Raw genomic sequence first — 20728 nt, 5'->3', positions numbered from 1 at the left:
GAATCAGGGAATCTTCATTTTGTTGTCCTTCGGAGCCACATAGATATTCAGTGGGACAGTGGACAAATATAGAAATATACATATATTATTCTTTAAATACACAATATAAGTATGTACAGTGCCTTCGGAAAGTATTCGGACCTTGGCGTTTTTCTATATTTTGTTAGGTTACATACAGCCTTGTTCTAAAATGTATGAAATAGTTTTTTTCCCCTCGTCAATCTACACACAATACCCCTTAATGACAAAGCAAAAACAGGTTGTTAGACATTTTTTGCAGATTCATAAAAAATTAAAAAAAATGGAAATATCACATTTACATAAGTTTTCAGACCCTTTACTCATCTTTGGCAGCGTCTACAGCCTCGAGTCTTCTAGTGTATGATGATACAAGCTTGTTGGCACACCTGTATTTGGGGAGTTTCTCCCATTCTTCTCTGCAGATCCTCTCAAGCTCTGTCAGGTTGGATGGGGAGCGTCGCTAAACAGCTATTTTCAGGTCTCTCCAGAGATGCTCGATCAAGTTCAAGTCTGGGCTCTGGCTGGGCCACTCAAGGACATTCAGAGATTTGTCCCAAAGTCACTCCTGCGTTGGCCTGGCTGTGTGCTTAGGGTCGTGGTCCTGTTGGAAGGTGAACCTTCGCCCCAGTCTGAGGTCCTAATCGCTCTTGAGCAGGTTTTCAGTACTTTGCTCCGTTCATCTTTGCCTCGATCATGACTAGTCTCTCAGTCCCTGCCGCTGAAAAGCATCCCCACAGCATGATGCTGCCACCACCATGCTTCACCGTAGGGATGGTGACAGGTTTCTTCTAGACGCGACGCTTGGCATTCAGGCCAAAGAGTTCAATCTTGGTTTCATCAGACCAGATAAACTTGTTTCACACGGTTCGAGAGTCTTTAAGTGCCCTTTGTCACACTCCAAGCGGGCTGTCATATGTGCCTTCTACTGAGGAGTGGCTTTCATAAAGGCCTGATTGGTGGAGTGCTGCAAAGATGGTTTTCCATCTGGAAGGTTCTCCCATCTCCACAGAGGAACTCTAGAGCTCTGTCAGAGTGACCATCGGGTTCTTGGTTACCTCCCTGACAAAGACCCTTCTCCCCTGATTGCTCAGTTTGGCTGGGCGGCCAGCTCTTGGAAGAGTCTTGGTGGTTCCAAATTTCTTACATTTAAGAATGATGGAAGCCACTGTGTTCTTGGGGACCTTCAAATGCTGCAGAAATGTTTTGGTACCCTTCCCCAGATCTGTGCCTCGACCCAATCCTGTCTCGGAGCTCTATGGACAATTCCTTCAAACCTCATGGCTTGGTTTTTGCTCTGACATGCACTGTCAACTGTGGGACCTTATATAAACCGGTGTGTGCCTTTCCAAATCATGTCCAATCAATTGAATTTACCACAGGTGGACTCCAATGAAGTTGTAGAAACAGCTCCAGGATGATCATTTTGAGTCTCATAGCAAAGGGTCTGAATACTTATGTAAATAATGTATTTCTGTTTTTTGCAAAAATGATTTAAAACCTGTTTTCTCTTTGTCATTATGGGGTATTGTGCGTAGATTGCTGAGGATTATTATTTTTTTAAATCCATTTTAGAATAAGGCTTTAACGTAACAAAATGTGGAAAAAGTCAAGGGGTCTGAATACTTTCCGAATGCTGTATGTGTTAATACCTGAGTGTTTCATCAGTCTCTTACGTTGTTTTGAGCATAGTAAGGGACCTAAAGATAAACTAGTCGTGTTGTTTTGACATTTTAAACGCTCTCCCAACAGTCTTCATGATAATGTGAGAAAAGCAACACTGAACGTAATGTAGACCTTGATTTAAACGACCATCGCAGGAGCCAATCAGAGAACAACGTAATTGTAGGCCTCTCCATATCCCGCCTCCCGCAGGTACTTCTCAATGTCCAGTGGCTCAGGCACTCGAAGAACTGTCCTATTGTTGGCACTCTTCTCTCCTGATTGGAGCTTCTGGATCACCTCAGCTAATGTAGGACGCTCATGTGGAGCGAACTGGCCGCAGGACTTGATTATGGAATACCTGAAAAGGGTACAGTAGTTTTTGTAACCAATGTAACTTTTTTTGTGATAATCATTGTGGCCACTTCTACCAACATCGAAGAGAACTATTACAACATTGTTATAATCATTTTCTGTCGTATATCAGGTCATTATTCATGCATTATTACTTAATGGGGTCTCTTACAGTGAGTTAGAACAATTAGCGGGTCTCTTCTGAGTCTTTCCTCTCTGGAGGTATTGAAGAAGATCACCGGCCATGACTTTAGGGAATGGTGGGTCACCTACAAAGTGGAGGAATAAATTATGAATTAGGGTGTGTATACAAGATAAACATTATCATAATGAGATACATATTTTTCAATTTGTGATGGTTACAGCAGTTCAATAGACCAGTAATGATGCATTATGTATTTAGGAAAGCATTTACCTAGTGTCACTATTTCATGGAGCAGGATCCCAAAAGACCAGCTGGAAAAAAGGATGGTCGGAGAGTTCATTGTTGAAGTAAAACAAAAATCACATGTATTTTTGATAATTTGTGTAATGGATATGTCCAATCAGGTTGGCGACTTACACGTCACTGCTTTGACTGACAGGTCTCCTTGCCAATACTTCTGGAGCCTGCCACTTCCTCATCTCAACGTTCTGCAGCTCTCCTGGAGTTCCTGCTTGTGTTTTCTTACAGTATGCTGGACCCAATCCCCACAGTTTAGCCGTTAGGTCTAGACCAACCAGCACGCTCCGAGCTCCAACGTTGCCATGGATACACCTCTGACCGTGCAGGTATTCCTGAATAAACAATTAGAGAGGATGTTGTGTTTTAATATGGCTATGTGACATTCAAGCGTATGAAAGCCATTCATACAGACGAATCAAGTAGGTATGGCCAGGAGTTTTTTCTAAACACAGGTAAAATTCTTGGCCCCTACCAACAGGTTCAAATCAAATGATCATTTACATCAGCAGTTGTCACCGTGCTTATACAGTTCTGAGTAAGAATGATGTAATCATCCGATTGACATTTTATAACATACGCACTCAACTTGAACTATCATTTTTAATTGTAGACAAAATGACAGAGATGGATGGATCACTTGATGTGTGGGAAGGAGAGCGAGAGGGAGAGACCAACCAGAGCAGAAGCCACTTGTCCTCCCATGGTGAAGATGCGCTGCTCTGTGATATCGCACGGGGACTCCACACTCGTGTCCTGCCAAGAAAGAGCACTGTGAGTTTCCACTCACACTATCACTAAGGATCATGTCCATATTCACTGTAGTCTACATGAGTTACAGAGTGTTTGCTCAGCCTCTTGAGACCCACATGCAACTAGAACTTTCAGGCAAACTGACGACAATTTACGTAAAAGTTGTGCGGGCAGATCTCTAGTTTGGGCCGTTTCCTAACATATCAGGGTAGTGTTCAGTATACTCCAGTCCGTAGCAAAACATTTTGGTGAAACAATCATCTCTCTGGATAAGTTCAAGCCGGCTACCTCTCCATTTCACTCTGTTTAAATCAGTGTTCTCCCTACTGAACACCCCCAGATATTTGGTAACTTACAGTAGGAATACCCACAGAGATAGATAGAGGATTCATTGTGGATTTAAGCCGTTTTAGCATGGATATTGCTATTGAGGGCTTCTATCGTGCTTCTCCCATTTTCAAGTAGTAAATTGGGTGGGGATTCCTATGGGTTGCAGCCTCAATTATGCTGCCCATGTCACAGACGCTATAATGGCACAGATATAACGATGAGTCCTCTATCTAACTCTATGGGAGTACCATACCTGTCGACACCTCCATAGGAACCCCAGCAGGTCCCTGTGCACCAGTTCCTCCATCACGGTGATGAGGGGGGTACGTAGGGAGACCACACCCATCAGACCAGGCAAAAAGGGGTGGGGCCCCAGCTCAGACAGGAAGGAGGCAAAGCCCAGGAAGGATTGCCGCTCGCTGTCATCGGCTTTTTCTGGGGTGAGAAAAGGTACACGTTGAGATTAACTACATTGCAGTCGGACTGCGTAGAATCACTGATCTACAAATCACCTTACATCCAAATAACTACTCCTTATACTATCAAGATTAGAGATTCTACACCTTGCCTTGCTTAAACTGATCTTAAACTGTTGTATGTTTTTGTCCTTTATCTGGCAGTAGGCTACTCATGGGAAAGTTAGTCCATTTTGTTATGGGTTGGACTAGGTCTTTTGATTTGAATATCGAGTTAAAGATCACAAGATTCCATAGTAACACAAAGACAAGACAACATTCCCAAGATTTCAGGTTTTATAATCTTATAAGCCTCAAGGTCTTACAATGCACTGAGTGTCAGTCTCTGGAATGGAGCGTCGATTTTACCATTCCAATGAATACCAAAGCGTGTTACCTTTAAGTGTCCTTAGAACCACGTTTCTGTTGTCCATCCTTGCCCTGTAGAGGGTGACAGAGTCGTCCGGTTTGACGGGGAAGGAGAGGGGCAGCGGAGTGACCAGGTTGAAAGAGCCATGCTGTCTCTCTTTGGGCGTCTCCGGTACGGCAGACAACGTGGCAAGGGCGTCACGCCGGGTCGGAGTGCTCATAGGTAACTCCTCATGCTCCAGAGGGTTCAGCTCAGGAGGAGCTGCGGGTAATGAGATGGGTATTGCACATATATCAAATCAAGTACTACTGAAGTCGTTTTTTGGGGTATCTGTACTTTACTATTTATATTTTTTCAACTTTTATTTTACTTCACTACATTCCTAAAGAAAATAAGGTACTTTTTACTCCATACATTTTCCCCGACACCCAAAAGTAACAGGAAAGTGGTCCAATTCACACACTCAACAGAAAATCCCTACTGCCTCTGATCTGGTGGACTCACAAAACACACATGCTTCGTTTGTAAATGATGTCTGAGTGTTGGAGTGTTCCCCTGGCTATCCGTAAATAAATAAAAAACAAGAAAATGGTGCCGTCTGGTTTGCTTAATATAAGGATTTTTCAAAATTATTTATACTTTTACTTTTGATACCTAAGTATATTTTAGCAATTACATGTACTTTCAATACTTAAGTACAGCATATTTCAAACCAAAGACTTTCAGACTTTTACTCAAGCAGTATTTTACTGGGTGACTTTCACTTTTACTTGTGTCATTTTCTATTAAGGTATCTTTACTTTTACTCAAGTATGACAATTGGGTACTTTTCCCACCACTGCATAGAAGAGACCTGGAGATGCAACTCATGCATTACAAAACAAACATCAGTTTCTGCCAATGCAGGCTTTTTAAAGTAGATGTATACACCATATGCCAGTAGATGCATATATGGCAGGAGTTTGTCTAGTTTTGGAAAACATTTACGTTAAATGTTTGAAATGAACCATATGGCAATCATTGTGCTTAAGCAATTGACCAAGCATGTGTTTTACACAGTTTGTAAATGCTTACTGTACTGTAATTCTAGTACAGAGTTAGTTTTGGATATCTCAGACCTTGGAGCATTGTAACCCACTGGGCACAAACTTGTGCTTCAGTGTTTCAATGTAAGTTGTCAAAGTACTGTGATGTGGAATCTGACTTGAAAATGAACTGGATTTGAAAAAAGTTACTGTTGTTTTGAGGAAAGACATTTCAACCACAGGATTAGGTCATCATTGTAACCAATTTTCAACATAGACAATCCTACAATGTGTTGAATTTGTACCTTTGAAACAATGTCAGATCTTCAACGTTATATCCACTATCAGAATTTTAAAAAACAATAGACTGGGCGGGCACGTCCTACTGGAGAGTTGATTTACAACCATTCATTTGGTCTCCCATCCAGGGTTTTAACCAAGCCCAGTTTGTATATTTGTCACAGTCTCCTATCAATGTGCTATTGTGAGACTGATTATTGAGAGACCTCTTCGTAACTAAATATATTCACTGTTGCGATTGAAGTCATTCCAAAGGGTAGTTTTAACAGAGCAAATGAAATGTCATCAACAGCTATTGTTTCAATTCAACCCAGGGTTCAACAAAACATAGACAATACATATAGGACTAAGGTTTCAAGCTTTGGTTGAATTCAAATGCAACCTTTAAGTTAATCATTAATATGTTGGATTCGCGTCTCTATCTCAACCTAAAAATCAAGGTTAAAAATTGTGCATTTCAAGTTTGATTAGATTTAGTCATATTCTTTAACTTTGGTTGAGATGGAGACCCAACATATCAATCATTCATTGGTAGACAAACTGGATATTGAATTGTGTTTGGTTGTCAACGCAACCAAATATCAATATTTGAAGGAGATCTTCTTGCTTGAATAGTTCCATCTGTGCCACTGACTTGATCAGCCTTTAGTCACAGTTTGTCTACAAATTAATAATTGATATGTTGGATTCATGTCTCCGTCTCAACCAAAAATACAAGTTAAAGAATAGAATAGGAAATTACACAAAATTAAACTTTAAATACACTTTAAATAAAGTTTGATGTGATTTAGTTATATTCTTCAATTTTGATTCTTGGTTGAGTGGTAGACGTTAATGCAATATATCAACTATTAATTTGTAGAGAAGCTGGAGTTAAAGTCAGACTAAGTCAGTGGCACAAAAGATACATCTCCTTCAAATGTGGATATTTGGTTGTGTGGACAACCAAACTTTTGCAATACAGTAAATAGCCAATTAACTTGTCGACAAAGTTAACAAATTATATGTTGGATTTAGGTCTTCAACTAAACCAAAAAAGTTAAAGAATAGGATTATGCCAGTGGCTCAGATGAACCTATCCAAGCATTAGATATCCTTTAAATGTTGATATTTGACTGCACTGTGTCACGCCCTGGTCTTAGTATTTTGTGTTTTCTTTATTAATTTGGTCAGGCCAGGATGTGACATGGGTTTTGTATGTGGTGTGTTTTGTCTTGGGGTTTTTGTTAGGTATTGGGTTTGTAGTATAGTAGGGGTATCTAGCATAGTCTATGGCTGTCTGGAGTGGTTCTCAATCAGAGACAGGTGTTTTTCGTTGTCTCTGATTGGGAACCATATTTAGGCAGCCATATTCTTTGAGTGTTTCGTGGGTGATTGTCCCTGTCTTTGTTGTCACCAAATAGGCTGTTTAGGTTTTCGCACATTTATTGTTTTGTTAGTTTATTCATGTATAGTTTTTCTTAATTAAAATACCATGAACAACCACGCTGCATTTCGGTCCGACTCTACTTCACCTAAAGAAAACCGTTACAGAATCACCCACCACAACAGGACCAAGCGGCGTTGTGATAGGCAGCGGCAGCAGGAGCAGCGAAAGGAGGAATTGACATGGGAAGACGTTTTGGACGGCAAGGGTTGTTACACTTGGGAGGAGATACTGGCTGGAAGAGATCGCCTCCCATGGGAACAGGTGGAGGAACTTAGGAGAGCAGAGGCAGCCGGAGAGAGGAGTCGGCGATACGAGGGAAAACGGTTGGCAAGGAAGCCCGGGAGTCAGCCCCAAAAATGTATTGGGGGGGGGGGGAGTATGGCTACGCCAGGTAGGATACCTGTGCAAACTTCCTGTGCTTACCGGGGGGCTAGAGAGACCGGTCAGGCACCGTGTTATGCTGTGGTGCGCACGGTGTCTCCAGTGCGGGTGCATAGCCCGGTGCGGTACATACCAGCTCCGCGTATCGGCCGGGCTAGAGTAAGCATCGAGCCAAATGTCATGAAGCCGGCTCTACGCATCTGGTCTCCAGTGCGTCTCCTTGGGCCGGCTTACATGGCACCAGCCTTGCGCTCGGTGTCCCAGGTTCGCCTGCATAGCCCAGTGCGGGCTATTCCACCTCGCCGCACTGGCAGGGCGACCGGGAGTATTCAACCAGGTAAGGTTGGGCAGGCTCGGTGCTCAAGAGCTCCAGTGCGCCTGCACGGTCCGGTCTATCCAGTACCACCTCCACGCATCAGCCCTCCGGTGGCAGCTCCCCGCACCAGGCTTCCTGTGCGTGTTCTCGGCCCAGTACCACCAGTGCCAGCACCACGCATCAGGCCTACAGCAGCATGGAGCAGCCAGAGCAGCCAGTCAGCATGAAGCAGCAAGAGCAGCCAGTCAGCATGGAGCAGCCAGAGCAGCCAGTCAGCATGGAGCAGCCAGAGCAGCCAGTCAGCATGGAGCAGCCAGAACTGCCAGTCAGCATGGAGCAGAGCCAACTACCTGCCTGAGCTTCCTCTCGGTGCTGAGCTTCCTCTCGGTGCTGAGCTTCCTCTCGGTGCTGAGCTTCCCCTCGGTCCCGAGCTTCCCCTTCTGTGACGCCCTGGTCTTAGTATTTTGTGTTTTCTTTAGTAATTTGGTCAGGCCAGGGTGTGACGTGGGTTTTGTATGTGGTGTGTTTTGTCTTGGGGTTTTTGTTAGGTATTGGGTTTGTAGTATAGTAGGGGTATCTAGCATAGTCTATGGCTGTCTGGAGTAGTTCTCAATCAGAGACAGGTGTTTTTCGTTGTCTCTGATTGGGAACCATATTTAGGCAGCCATATTCTTTGTGTTTCGTGGGTGATTGTTCCTGTCTTTGTGTTTGTCACCAGATATGCTGTTTAGGTTTTCGCACATTTATTGTTTTGTTAGTTTATTCATGTATAGTTTTTCTTCATTAAAATACCATGAACAACCACGTTGCGTTTTGGTCCGACTCTACTTCATCTAAAGAAGACTGTTACACACTATCTACCAAACACGTCAATATTACTTTTGTAAAACACTAAATAGCCTAAAGTTAAGGCTATTGTACAAACTAATGTAACAGTATTTATTCAACCCTAAAATGAGTAATGCATCCATGGCCACATTTTGAGGTTAGCCTCTTGTAACTACACGGAGTATACCACACGTTAGGAACTCCTTCCTAATATTGAGTTAGCATGCAAAGGTCGCAGGTCTGTGGAGATCTTTACAATTGCTATAATAATCTGTACAGAATCTCGAACAGCGTGTATCACTTGCACTATATACTTTTAATGTAAACTCAACTGCACAGTAATGACATATTAAATTGTTGTATAATTACAAAATATCTGACATTGTATTTCATTGGTTGTGCTTTTAGATGGTTGAAAGCATAGTGATAACACATTGGGAATTCAACAAACTTCTTGCTTTCTTTTTGAGTGAGTGAATAAAGGCTGAAATCTCATTGATCAACGTCCCAACCAAATATTACCCTCATTTCCACATTGAAATGATGTGGTTTGCCCAGTGGGAAGCTAGGCAGCAACAGCACATGGTCTGGGGAGAATGTCGGCTTCTATATGACAATTTGAAAAGGGTGAGAAAATATTCAGGGGAGGGTCCTAATCAGACAAACAACTGTCCCAACAAATCACTAGTTTAGGTAGGCAGGGATTAAAATGCAGGCGGGTACTGTGCTCATCTTTAGCTAGGGCAGTAATGCGACCGCTGACGCGCTTCCCCTTTCCGACTCGTCCTCTCTGTCCCAACTGACAACACAACTTGTAAAGATGTGTTAAGCTGGAGCATTGACACGTTGCCATTTGTCTAGAGAGACTTGCACATAGTGGTAAGATACTTGTGCTGGCTCATCAGTCAAGCTCATTGGCATTACCTTGATGTGCACACCAACTTACCCTCAATGCCCTGTGTGTTCCGTCTGGTACTTTTCCTCTGTGTGTGTCTGCTTGCCGTGCTGGTGCTGTGTGGTCGGGCTAGGGTTACTGTGGGTCGTCTGCGGTTTTCCTTTCCAGTGCAGTACCTCAGCAGGAGAACGATTAGCAGACTGACCAGGAAGCTTGCCAGGAGCAGGACGGGCACGATGATCACTTCCTGTTCATACACTGTGATCTCTGAGAGAGAGACAGAGAGAGAGACAGAGAGAGAGAGAGCGAGAGAGACAGAGAGACTAAACTCTGGTGCCCAAACACTAGGTATGCCCTGGAGCTGTTGTCATAGGACAGACTTGGGTCCCCCAGCCACATTATAATTCACAAAAACAACCTGATGAGCCAGGTAGACATTAGGTAGCAGAGCAACAGATCCAAACCCTACCTAATGTCTACCTGGCCCACCACTCCACCCTGGACCTGAACAGCCTTGTACGACCAGGTCCACCTCTACAAGGCAGCAATCCCAACTTTTGCCAGGACACTGAAGGACATCACCCTCAATCGCAAGCCACAGCACCTCACACAGGAGCAACAGAACAATGGACACCTCACCCAGACCAGCGAGAAACCCTCCCAGACCTGCAAGACTCCCTCCCGAAGGACTTGCACACAGAAAACCCACGCCAAGAGGACCTACACCCAGACCACATCCTCACCAGCCACACCTCAACCAGCTGAGACCACCCCAAACAATCTCTGGCCACACCCTATATAGGCCCCGCCCATTTCGGACCTATGCTCACACTGACTGTAATGGTCCGGTCCTAAACCGGAAACAACATTACACACTATGGAACATAAAGCTGAAAATAAAACAAAGAAACAAAGAACAGAGAAAAATGTCCTCATGTGTACTACCTATATACTCCCATTAGAAACCTCATACTTCAACAATGACAGCTTCTCCGTCCTAAAGGGGGACTAGTCTGTGGTGACCTAAATGCCAGAACTGGACAAGAACCTGACACGCTCAGCACACAGGGGGACAAACACCTACCTGGAGCCAACAGTATTCCCTTCCAAATATGCCCCCCTAGACATAACTATGACAAAACAATGGGTCACACCTGCAGCCCTGTCGCACACTGGGTATGTACATGGTCAATGGTAGGCTTCGAGGAGACGTCTATGGTAGGTACACCTACAGCTCATCCCTTGGCAGTAGTACCTAAGATTACTTTATCACTGACCTCAACCCAGAGTCTCTCAGAGCATTCACAGTCAGCCCACTGACACACCTATCAGATCAGAGCAAAATCACAGTCTACCTGAATGGAGCAATAGTCAATCATGAGGCATCAAAGCCAAAGGAACTGCACAATATTAAGAAATGCTATAGATGGAAGGAAAGTAGTGCATAAATCTACCAAAAATCAATTAGGCAACAACACATTCAATCCCCTTTAGACAACTTCCTGGACAAAACTGTTCACTGTAATAGTCAAGGTGTAAACCTGGCAGTAGAAAGCCTAAGCAGTATATTTGACCTTTCAGCTTCCCTATCGAATCTAAAAATGTCAGGCAGACAACCTAAGAAAATTAACAACAATGACAAATGATTTGATGAGGAATGCAAAAACCTAAGAAAGAAATTGAAAAACCAATCCAACCAAAAACATAGAGAACCAGAAAACCTGAGTCTATAACTTCACTATGGTGAATCACTAAAACAATACAGAAATACACTACGGAAAAAGAAGGAACAGCATGTCAGAAATCAGCTCAAGATGTGTGGATAAACCATTTCTCTAATATTTTTGGCTCTATAACAAAGAACAAACAGCAAAAACATATACATGATCAATTACACATTTTAGAATCAGATATTAAAGACTACCAGAACCCACTGGATTCCCCAATTACATTGAATTAACTAAAATACAAACCCTCCAACCCAAAAACGCCTGTGGTGTTGATGGTATCCTACATGAAATTATAAAATATACAAACCACAAATTCCAATTGGCTATACTTAGTCTTTAACATCACCCTCAGCTCTGGCATCTTCCCCAATATTTGGAACCAAGAACTGATAACTGACCTCAATCCACAAAAATTGAGACAAATTTGACCCCAATAACCTCTGTGGGATATGTGTCAACAGCAACCTTGGGAAAATCCTCTGCATTATCATTAACATCAGACTTGTACATTTCCTTTGTGAAAACAATGCACTGAGCAAATGTCAAATTGGCTTTTTACCAAATTACAGTATGACAGACCACATATTCACCCTGCACACCCTAATAGACAAACAAATAAACCAAAACAAAGTCAAAATCTTATCATGCTTTGTTGACGTCAAACAAAGCTTTTGACTCAATTTGGTATGAGGGTCTGCCATACAAATTGATGGAAAGTGGTGCTGGGTGAAAACATACAACAATATAAAATCCATGTACACAAAACAACAAGTGTGCGGTTAAAATTGGCAAAAAAACACACATTTATTTCCACAGGGCTGGGGGGTGAGACAGGGATACAACTTAAGCCCCACCCTCTTCAACATATATATCAACAAATTGGTGAGGGCACTAAAATAGTCTGCAGCACCCGGCCTCACCATACTCGAATCAGAAGTCATATGTCTACTGTTTGCTGATGATCTGGTGCTTTGGTCCCCAACCAAGGACGGCCTACTGCAGCACCTAGACCTTCTGCACAGATTCTGTCAGACCTGGGCCCTGACAGTAAATCTCAGTAAGACAAAAATAATGTTTTTCCAAAAAAGGTCCAGTTGCCAGGACCACAAATACAAATTCCATCCAAACACTGTTGCCCTAGAGCACACAAAACACGCCACAGGTAACTTCCACAAAGCTGTGAACGGTCTGAGAGACAAGGCAAGAAGGGCCTTCTATGCCATCAAATGGAACATAACATTTGACATACCAATTGGATCTGGCTAAAAAAAATACTTGAATCAGTTATCGAAGCCGATGCCCTTTATGGTTGTGAGGTCTGGGGTCCGCTCACCAACCAAGAATTCACAAAATGGGACAAACACCAAATTGAGACTCTGCATGCAGAATTCTGCGAAAATATCCTCTGTGTAAAATGTAAAACACCAATAATGCATGCACAGCAGAATTAGGTTGATACCCGCTAATTATCAAAATCCAGAAAAGAGACTTTCAATTCTACAACCATCTAAAGGCAGTGATTCCCAAAACATCCATAATAAAGCCATCACCTGCAGAGAGAAGAGAACCCTAATCAATCTGGTCCTGGGGCTCTGTTCACAAACACAAACAGACCCCACAGAGCCCCAGGACAGCAACACAATTAAACCCAACCAAATCATGAGAAAACTAAATGATAATTACCTGACACATTGGAAAGAAATATTAAAAAACAGAGCAAACTAGAATGCTATTTGGCCCTAAACAGTGAGTACACAGTGGCAGAACACCTGACCACTGTGACTGACCCAAAATTAAGGAAATCTCTATGTATGTACAGACTCGGTGAGCATAGCCTTGCTATTGAGAAAGGCAGACCTGGCTCTCAAGAGAAGACCCGCTATGTGCACACTGCCCACAAAATGAGGTGGAAACTGAGCTGCACTTTCTAACATCCTGCCAAATGTATGACCATATTAGAGACTAATATTTCCCTCAGATTACACAGACACACAAAGAACTTGAAAACAAATACAATTTTGATAAATTGCCATATCTATTTGGTGGAATACCAGAGTGTGCCATCACAGCAGCAATATTTGTGACCTTTTGCCACAAGAAAATGGCAGCCAGTGAAGAACAAACACCATTGTAAACACAACCTATATTTACGTTTATTTATTTCCCTTTTGCACTTTAACTATTTGCATGTCATTACAACACTGTATATACAGTACATAATATGACATTTGAAATGCCATATTTGGAACATTTGTAAATGTAATGTTTACAGTTATTTTTTAATTGTTTATTATCTACAGTGCCTTGCGAAAGTATTCGGCCCCCTTGAACTTTGCGACCTTTTGCCACATTTCAGGCTTCAAACATAAAGATATAAAACTGTATTTTTTGTGAAGAATCAACAACAATCAACAACAATCATGAAGTGGAACGACATTTATTGGATATTTCAAACTTTTTTAACAAATCAAAAACTGAAAAATTGGGCGTGCAAAATTATTCAGCCCCTTTACTTTCAGTGCAGCAAACTCTCTCCAGAAGTTCAGTGAGGATCTCTGAATGATCCAATGTTGACCTAAATGACTAATGATGATAAATACAATCCACCTGTGTGTAATCAAGTCTCCGTATAAATGCACCTGCACTGTGATAGTCTCAGAGGTCCGTTAAAAGCGCAGAGAGCATCATGAAGAACAAGGAACACACCAGGCAGGTCCGAGATACTGTTGTGAAGAAGTTTAAAGCCGGATTTGGATACAACATTTTTTCCCAAGCTTTAAACATCCCAAGGAGCACTGTGCAAGCGATAATATTGAAATGGAAGGAGTATCAGACCACTGCAAATCTACCAAGACTTGGCCGTCCCTCTAAACTTTCAGCTCATACAAGGAGAAGACTGATCAGAGATGCAGCCAAGAGGCCCATGATCACTCTGGATGAACTGCAGAGATCTACATCTGAGGTGGGAGAATCTGTCCATAGGACAACAATTGCACAAATCTGGCCTTTATGGAAGAGTGGCAAGAAGAAAGCCATTTCTTAAAGATATCCATAAAAAGTGTTGTTTAAAGTTTGCCACAAGCCACCTGGGAGACACACCAAACATGTGGAAGAAGGTGCTCTGGTCAGATGAAACCAAAATTGAACTTTTTGGCAACAATGCAAAACGTTATGTTTGGCGTAAAAGCAACACAGCTGAACACACCATCCCCACTGTCAAACATGGTGGTGGCAGCATCATGGTTTGGGCCTGCTTTTCTTCAGCAGGGACAGGGAATATGGCTAAAATTGATGGGAAGATGGATGGAGCCAAATACAGGACCATTCTGGAAGAAAACCTGATGGAGTCTGCAAAAGACCTGAGACTGGGACGGAGATTTGTCTTCCAACAAGACAATGATCCAAAACATAAAGCAAACTCTACAATGGAATGGTTCAAAAATAAACATATCCAGGTGTTAGAATGGCCAAGTCAAAGTCCAGACCTGAATCCAATCGAGAATCTGTGGAAAGAACTGAAAACTGCTGTTCACAAATGCTCTCCATCCAACCTCACTGAGCTCGAGCTGTTTTGCAAGGAGGAATGGGAAAAAATGTCAGTCTCTCGATGTGCAAAACTGATAGAGACATACCCCAAGCGACTTACAGCTGTAATCGCAGCAAAAGGTGACGCTACAAAGTATTAACTTAAGGGGGCTGAATAATTTTGCACGCCCAATTTTTCTGTTTTTGATTTGTTTAAAAAAGTTTGAAATATCCAATAAATGTCGTTCCACTTCATGATTGTGTCCCACTTGTTGATTCTTCACAAAAAAATACAGTTTTATATCTTTATGTTTGAAGCCTGAAATGTGGCAAAAGGTCGCAAAGTTCAAGGGGGCCGAATACTTTCGCAAGGCACTGTATATGGTAGAGACATGGGGTTTGGACTGCTGTTTTTCTGATTGAATGGACATATTTGTATAAACCTTGAATAAATGCACTGTATTTACACTCCTTTCATTTAAAGGTCCAATGCAGCCTTTTTTATCTCAATTTTAAATCATTTCTGGGTAACAATTAAGTACCTTACTGTGATTGTTGTCAATTAAAATGTAAAAAAAAAAAAAAAATTAAAAAGCTTCTTAGCAAAGAGACATTTCTTAAGCAAGAATTTTGCTATGACTGTTTGGGAGTTGTCTGAGAGGGGAGGGAAAACATTGAAAACTAGCTATTTTTATTTATTTATCCGTTATTTTACCAGGTAAGTTGACTGAGAACACGTTCTCATTTGCAGCAACGACCTGGGGAATGCTTACAGGGGAGAGGAGGGGGATGAATGAGCCAATTGTAAACTGGGGATTATTAGGTGACCGTGATGGTTTGAGGGCCAGATTGGGAATTTAGCCAGGACACCGGGGTTAACACCCCTACTCTTACAATAAGTGCCATGGGATCTTTAATGACCTCAGAGAGTCAGGACACCCGTTTAACATCCCATCCGAAAGACAGCACCCTACACAGGGCAGTGTCCCCAATCACTACCCTGGGGCATTGGGATATATTTTTTTAGACCAGAGGAAAGAGTGCCTCCTACTGGCCCTCCAACACCACTTCCAGCAGCATCTGGTCTCCCATCCAGGAACTGACCAGGACCAACCCTGCTTAGCTTCAGAAGCAGTGGTATGCAGGGTGGTATGCTGTTGGCAGAGAAATGTGGAACTCTGATTGGTCTATTAACTAATTTACCGCTTGGTGATGTTACCAGGCAGGCCAAAACTCCATCCCAAAAAAAACGGTCTGCCGATCTTTTCAAACAGGTCTTACACTAAAAGGGTATTCTCATAATTTTATTACAACCTCATAGTCTGGAAATATATTCAAATATATTCAAAACACAGGAAAATCACATGACTGCACTGGGCCTTTAAGTGCTCCTTAAATAGCATACTGAAAAAGGTGTGGGTGGTGGTGCAGTATGCTTGCACCACACCTTGATTGTTTGGCTAAGTCAAGCTGCTCTGTGCCGTACAACGTCACTAGAATGTTGAAAGCCAGTTGATAAGAATGGAACAATCTGGTTTTGATTCCTTTTCAGGTGATCCATGATGCATCATCAATCAGCTGCTCTTGTTCCTTTTAGAAGCTTCTGGGGAGTCTGAACTCTCTTTCTCCTAGCCTCCCCTGCTCTGCGGCTGGCATTGCGGCTGACAATGCGGGGGACAATGTGGCTGACCCTGTTCTGCTCCCAGCCTGTCTTATGTGCCTGGTGGATCTGAGTACTGTGACAGCAAACACAACACGCGTCTCTTATCTTTGTATAATGGACCAGAAAAGGTTGTATTGTATAGCATTGTATTAGGACACGCAGCGGAAACAAAATGAGTGTTTCTCACCGGACAAGTCTAGGTCTTTTTTTCCCCCCCTGCGTTTGGTGCCCACTAAAACCAGCCCCCTCCTAACTATATTTTCACGTATCTATATTTATTTCACAGTTCCGCTGCTTTCTATGCTATGTATCCAAGGTGTTTTCTAGACGTTTGAAGTGGCTTTATTGTGTTGGTTGCAACACCTTTGTTACAGCTCTGTTTGGTAAAGGTTAGGCAAGGGAACAACCGTCTCCACCCAGAGAGATAGCCATATTTATCAAATGTATTTACTGTGATGGTGATCATGTGTAAGCACAAATACAATCTCAGCAATTGGACAACCAGTTTGTGACAGAATGTTACGTCGCACTTTTTACACTGATGGGAAGAATCGCAAAAAACTCACCTCGCCAGAAATATATCAGTGGACAGCTAACTGTCACATGGTTAAACCTTTCCTTGCAATTTCCGTAATATTGTCTATCGATTTCTAAAGAGTCCAAATGTATGGAGTGTTTTCAATCAATGCCTTTGGCTTGGAGTCCCAACAGCTTGCGTACATGCAGTGAGATGTAGAAGGGGAAGGACAAGGGGACACGGGAGAAAACGAGAGAGGAGTGGAGAGAGGAGTGTAGAGAGGAGTGTAGAGAGGAGTGTAGAGAGGAGTGTAGAGAGGAGTGGAGAGAGGAGTGTAGAGAGGAGTGGAGAGAGGAGTGGAGAGAGGAGTGGAGAGAGGAGTGTAGAGAGGAGTGTTGAGAGGAGTGGAGAGAGGAGTGGAGAGAGGAGTGGAGAGAGGAGCGCTCACCACAGATGGTGTTCCCCGGTTGACACTGATTATCGGCATCAGAGTAGGATGACATCCTGAGGAGGAACACACACACGGATATATCATCATTAGATTACCATTGGTCAGCAGCCTCATAAAGCCTTCGGCTGTAATGACACATGGCATGGAGTGTCCAACACCACTGTCACACAAGACACATGTAAGAACGTCTGTTAGCTCCATCTAGGCTAATCAATGGCTGCTTCAGAGAACGGAAAAAGACTGTACAGTTTGTATACTTGACAAACAATTTCCATTTCGCTCCATGTTGCATGTCTTGCACCCCCCCCCCCCCATTGATAACATTGACAATGCGAGTATTTTTAACATGTTTTTGTTATGCTGTGAACGTATGTTTTTGACTGCTAGTATCTCTTATCATATCATCTCAATTGTTGAATGCAGAGCTTAGATTAACCCTAGATTAACCCTAGTAACTATGGTATCTGGGTAGATCTGATAGTGTCTGAATGGTTAGGCAACTTAAGGTGCAGTAGCGTGACAATGACTATAGTACAATCACACAATGACTGCATAAGGAGGCAATATTGATAGCTCAGCAAGGGGCGTCCAGTATGACACCAACTTGGCAAGCTTAGAGCGTTGACCCACGCTTGGTATTTGGGATGTGTGTCCTAAAGACGTTAAAACCCTAGATGGGTTGGGCGTGCCGGTGCGTTGGTACCGCAGCATTGTTTGCCCAATAGGCCTGGCCCATCTGGGCACAGTACAATATGTCACACTCAACTTCACAATTTAGAGGCCTCATTATCAAACAAAGTCTGACTTTTATTGTTAAGTCTCGGATGACACCGCTATTTGAAGTTGTTTTGATATGATTTGGGCATGATTTGTTTGGAAAATGCTAAGACAGACGGGCTGGCTTACTGGCTGAGTAGTATTCAGTGAAAGTGGACAGGATATCACTATTGAAATGAAGTTGGCAGGGTCAGGGCAGGTCAATGTGAGAAGTAATTACTAGGGGCTAGACAGTAGGAAGAGACTGTGTTGTGTCTGAAATTGCACCCTACTCCTTCTGCAGTGGACAACTTTTGACCAGGGTTCCCACTACATAGTGGACAGGCTGCCATTTCAGACTCAGCCCCCGTTTTCATTTTATCACCACAGAGATAAAACAACAACGGGTTGTATTGAACAATTAGAGGCCCAGTCACAGCTCTCTGGACGTTTGTTTATCAAATGGAACTACAATTTGAAACAACTTGAGAGGGCAGAGAGTGGGCCATGGTAAATGTTCAAAATGGCAAATGGGATCAAATGCACCTCGAGAACCAGATCAGTTACGCAGGTTGTGTTGTTTATATATTCATATTTAGGATTTGAATACTATAATCACATCCTTAGAAACAGATTGGCACCCATGCTATGTCCATCTTACCTTACTTTAACACATTTAAGTCATTTAGCAGATGCTCTTATCCAGAGCGACTTACAGGAGCAATTAGGGTTAAGTGCCTTGCTCAAAGGCACATCAGCAGATTTATCAGCTAGTCTGCTCAGGGATTCAAACCAGCAACTTTTCGGTTACTGGCCCAAACGCTCTTAACCGCTAGGCAACCTGCATGTCTACATAAACACAACCAAAATCAATCACAACCTGTCTAAATAAAAGATTATTCAAACTCTACACGTTGAAAGTCACCTGTTCCCCTCTCATCCACGGGATCCTATTTCATAATCGATCGTGAAACTCGATCGTGAAACTTTGGGTGTGTTTTGTCACCTACTTCCGTCACTGTTCTCAGGTAACAATAATGAGTCACGGTCACAGCACACTCCTCCACTTAGTGTTGTTAGGAAGCTCATTCGGACAGCATTTCTGCGTTTTCCCTCCCTCACCTCTTTCCAAGTCTGTTTGTGTCACTCAACCAGTCTGGCTGCATTGCTCTTTGACATGCATTTCTCACACACAACATGACACACACATACACACCCCGCACATGATACTAAACATGGAACTTTTAGGATATTTCCCCTTGTATTTTAACCAACAATGTATTCTACCCTTTATTTGAACCAAAACTGTACATTTTATTCACTCATTTTATTGTGTCAACTTACGTGGCATGCTCCCTGTGTAAGGCTGAGTCTCAATGATGTGTAATGGTATTAGGTCCTCAGCATCCAAAGCTTCTGTAGTGCCCCTCCTCACGAGAAGCAGTACTAGAATCACACTTTTGATATTAACGATCGTCTACCACCCTCCATTGTATTATAACCCCAGCGTGTGACAATCGGCCTCTCCCACTTTCCCAACTTCTCTATCTGTCAATCTCTCCCTTCTGTTGCGTCTCTTTCCTTGTGTCTGCTTTGTCACTCTCCCAGGTTAGCCCTGCCCTCTCCTGCACCTTTTCCTCCTCACCCTTATCACCTGCTCACGGTGAGTTCTGTTTTGGGCTTTTAGTGTGTCCCTTATTGTGTAAAGTGCTACAGCGTGTGGGTTTGCGGTGCCCTCACAACTATCTCAAACTCATTTTGTCTCCTCCTTATCACCTGTCTCCATCAAAGGTCAAAGGTGTGGTCGATTCACAGTGCCTCCGCGTGGCTAGTCTTGAATGCCAACACCTCCCATCTCCATTACTTTTCCCAAAGTGAAACTGGTCTCTCCACTCCTATCAACAATCACAGGCACTGAGGGCATTGGGGAAGTACTGTAACGTAGGTAGTATCAGTCTTCTGGTGCACTGTTACTCTGGCTCATGAATGAGGGGCATGATTTCTACGAAATATGACTTGCAATATGAGTGAAATAGTTTTCCTTCCAAAAACTGGTTGTGTATGTTAAAAACAACTGAATTGTGTGGGCGTACCCCAACAACAGAATTGTGTGGGCGTACCCCAACAACAGAATTGTGTGGGCGTACCCCAACAACAGAATTGTGTGGGCGTACCCCAACAACAGAATTGTGTGGGCGTACCCCAACAACAGAATTGTGTGGGCGTAAGATGGTAATTAAAAATATTCACGCAAGTAGACCACTGATTGGCCAACTCATCCTCCTGTAGACCACTGATTGGTGAGCTCATTCTCCTCAGGAGTATGACATCATAGGGAGATATTCAGTTAACACTTACTTTAAACACCTAAAACATCAGCGCTAAAGAGTCTGCTTTAAAGGGCTCTGAAAACATCTTGTGATCTGAAAACCTCTATGCTTTCCGTACATCTACCATATTATGTAATTGTCTCCTTTCTGTGCATTTTAAATTAATTTATCTTTAATCAAGTTCAGTAGTATCTTGAA

At 42.8% G+C, this 20728-nt stretch overlaps 1 protein-coding gene across 1 annotated transcript; it reads right to left on the bottom strand.

Annotated features, from left to right (window-relative positions):
• Window positions 1-1546: 1546 nt before the first annotated feature.
• LOC110489290 (tyrosine-protein kinase STYK1) lies at window positions 1547-19891 on the bottom strand. Its single transcript, XM_021561991.2, has 10 exons — window positions 19545-19891; window positions 17442-17497; window positions 9610-9825; window positions 4412-4645; window positions 3813-3994; window positions 3155-3232; window positions 2597-2811; window positions 2450-2490; window positions 2207-2303; window positions 1547-2041 (listed from the first exon to the last, which is right to left on the bottom strand). The coding sequence occupies exons 2-10, from the start codon at window positions 17494-17496 to the stop codon at window positions 1846-1848; spliced, it is 1314 nt and encodes a 437-aa protein (XP_021417666.1). The 5' UTR covers window position 17497; window positions 19545-19891; the 3' UTR covers window positions 1547-1845.
• Between the last annotated feature and the right edge of the window lie 837 nt (window positions 19892-20728).

Source organism: Oncorhynchus mykiss, chromosome 32 (genome assembly GCF_013265735.2).
Source record: "Oncorhynchus mykiss isolate Arlee chromosome 32, USDA_OmykA_1.1, whole genome shotgun sequence".
NCBI classification, from domain to species: domain Eukaryota; kingdom Metazoa; phylum Chordata; class Actinopteri; order Salmoniformes; family Salmonidae; genus Oncorhynchus; species Oncorhynchus mykiss.
Note: the sequence above shows the minus strand (reverse complement) of the source record. Positions and strands in the feature narration are given on the sequence as shown.

Excerpts from the sequence above, each read along its gene's own strand:
- LOC110489290 (XM_021561991.2), bottom strand. The coding sequence starts at position 17,496 with ATGTCATCCTACTCTGATGCCGATAATCAGTGTCAACCGGGGAACACC. Across the intron at positions 4,646-9,609 it reads GAACACACAGGGCATTGAGG|CTCCTCCTGAGCTGAACCCT; the intron begins GTAAGTTGGTGT and ends CATTACCCGCAG. Across the intron at positions 3,233-3,812 it reads TCCTATGGAGGTGTCGACAG|GACACGAGTGTGGAGTCCCC; the intron begins GTATGGTACTCC and ends CTTTCTTGGCAG.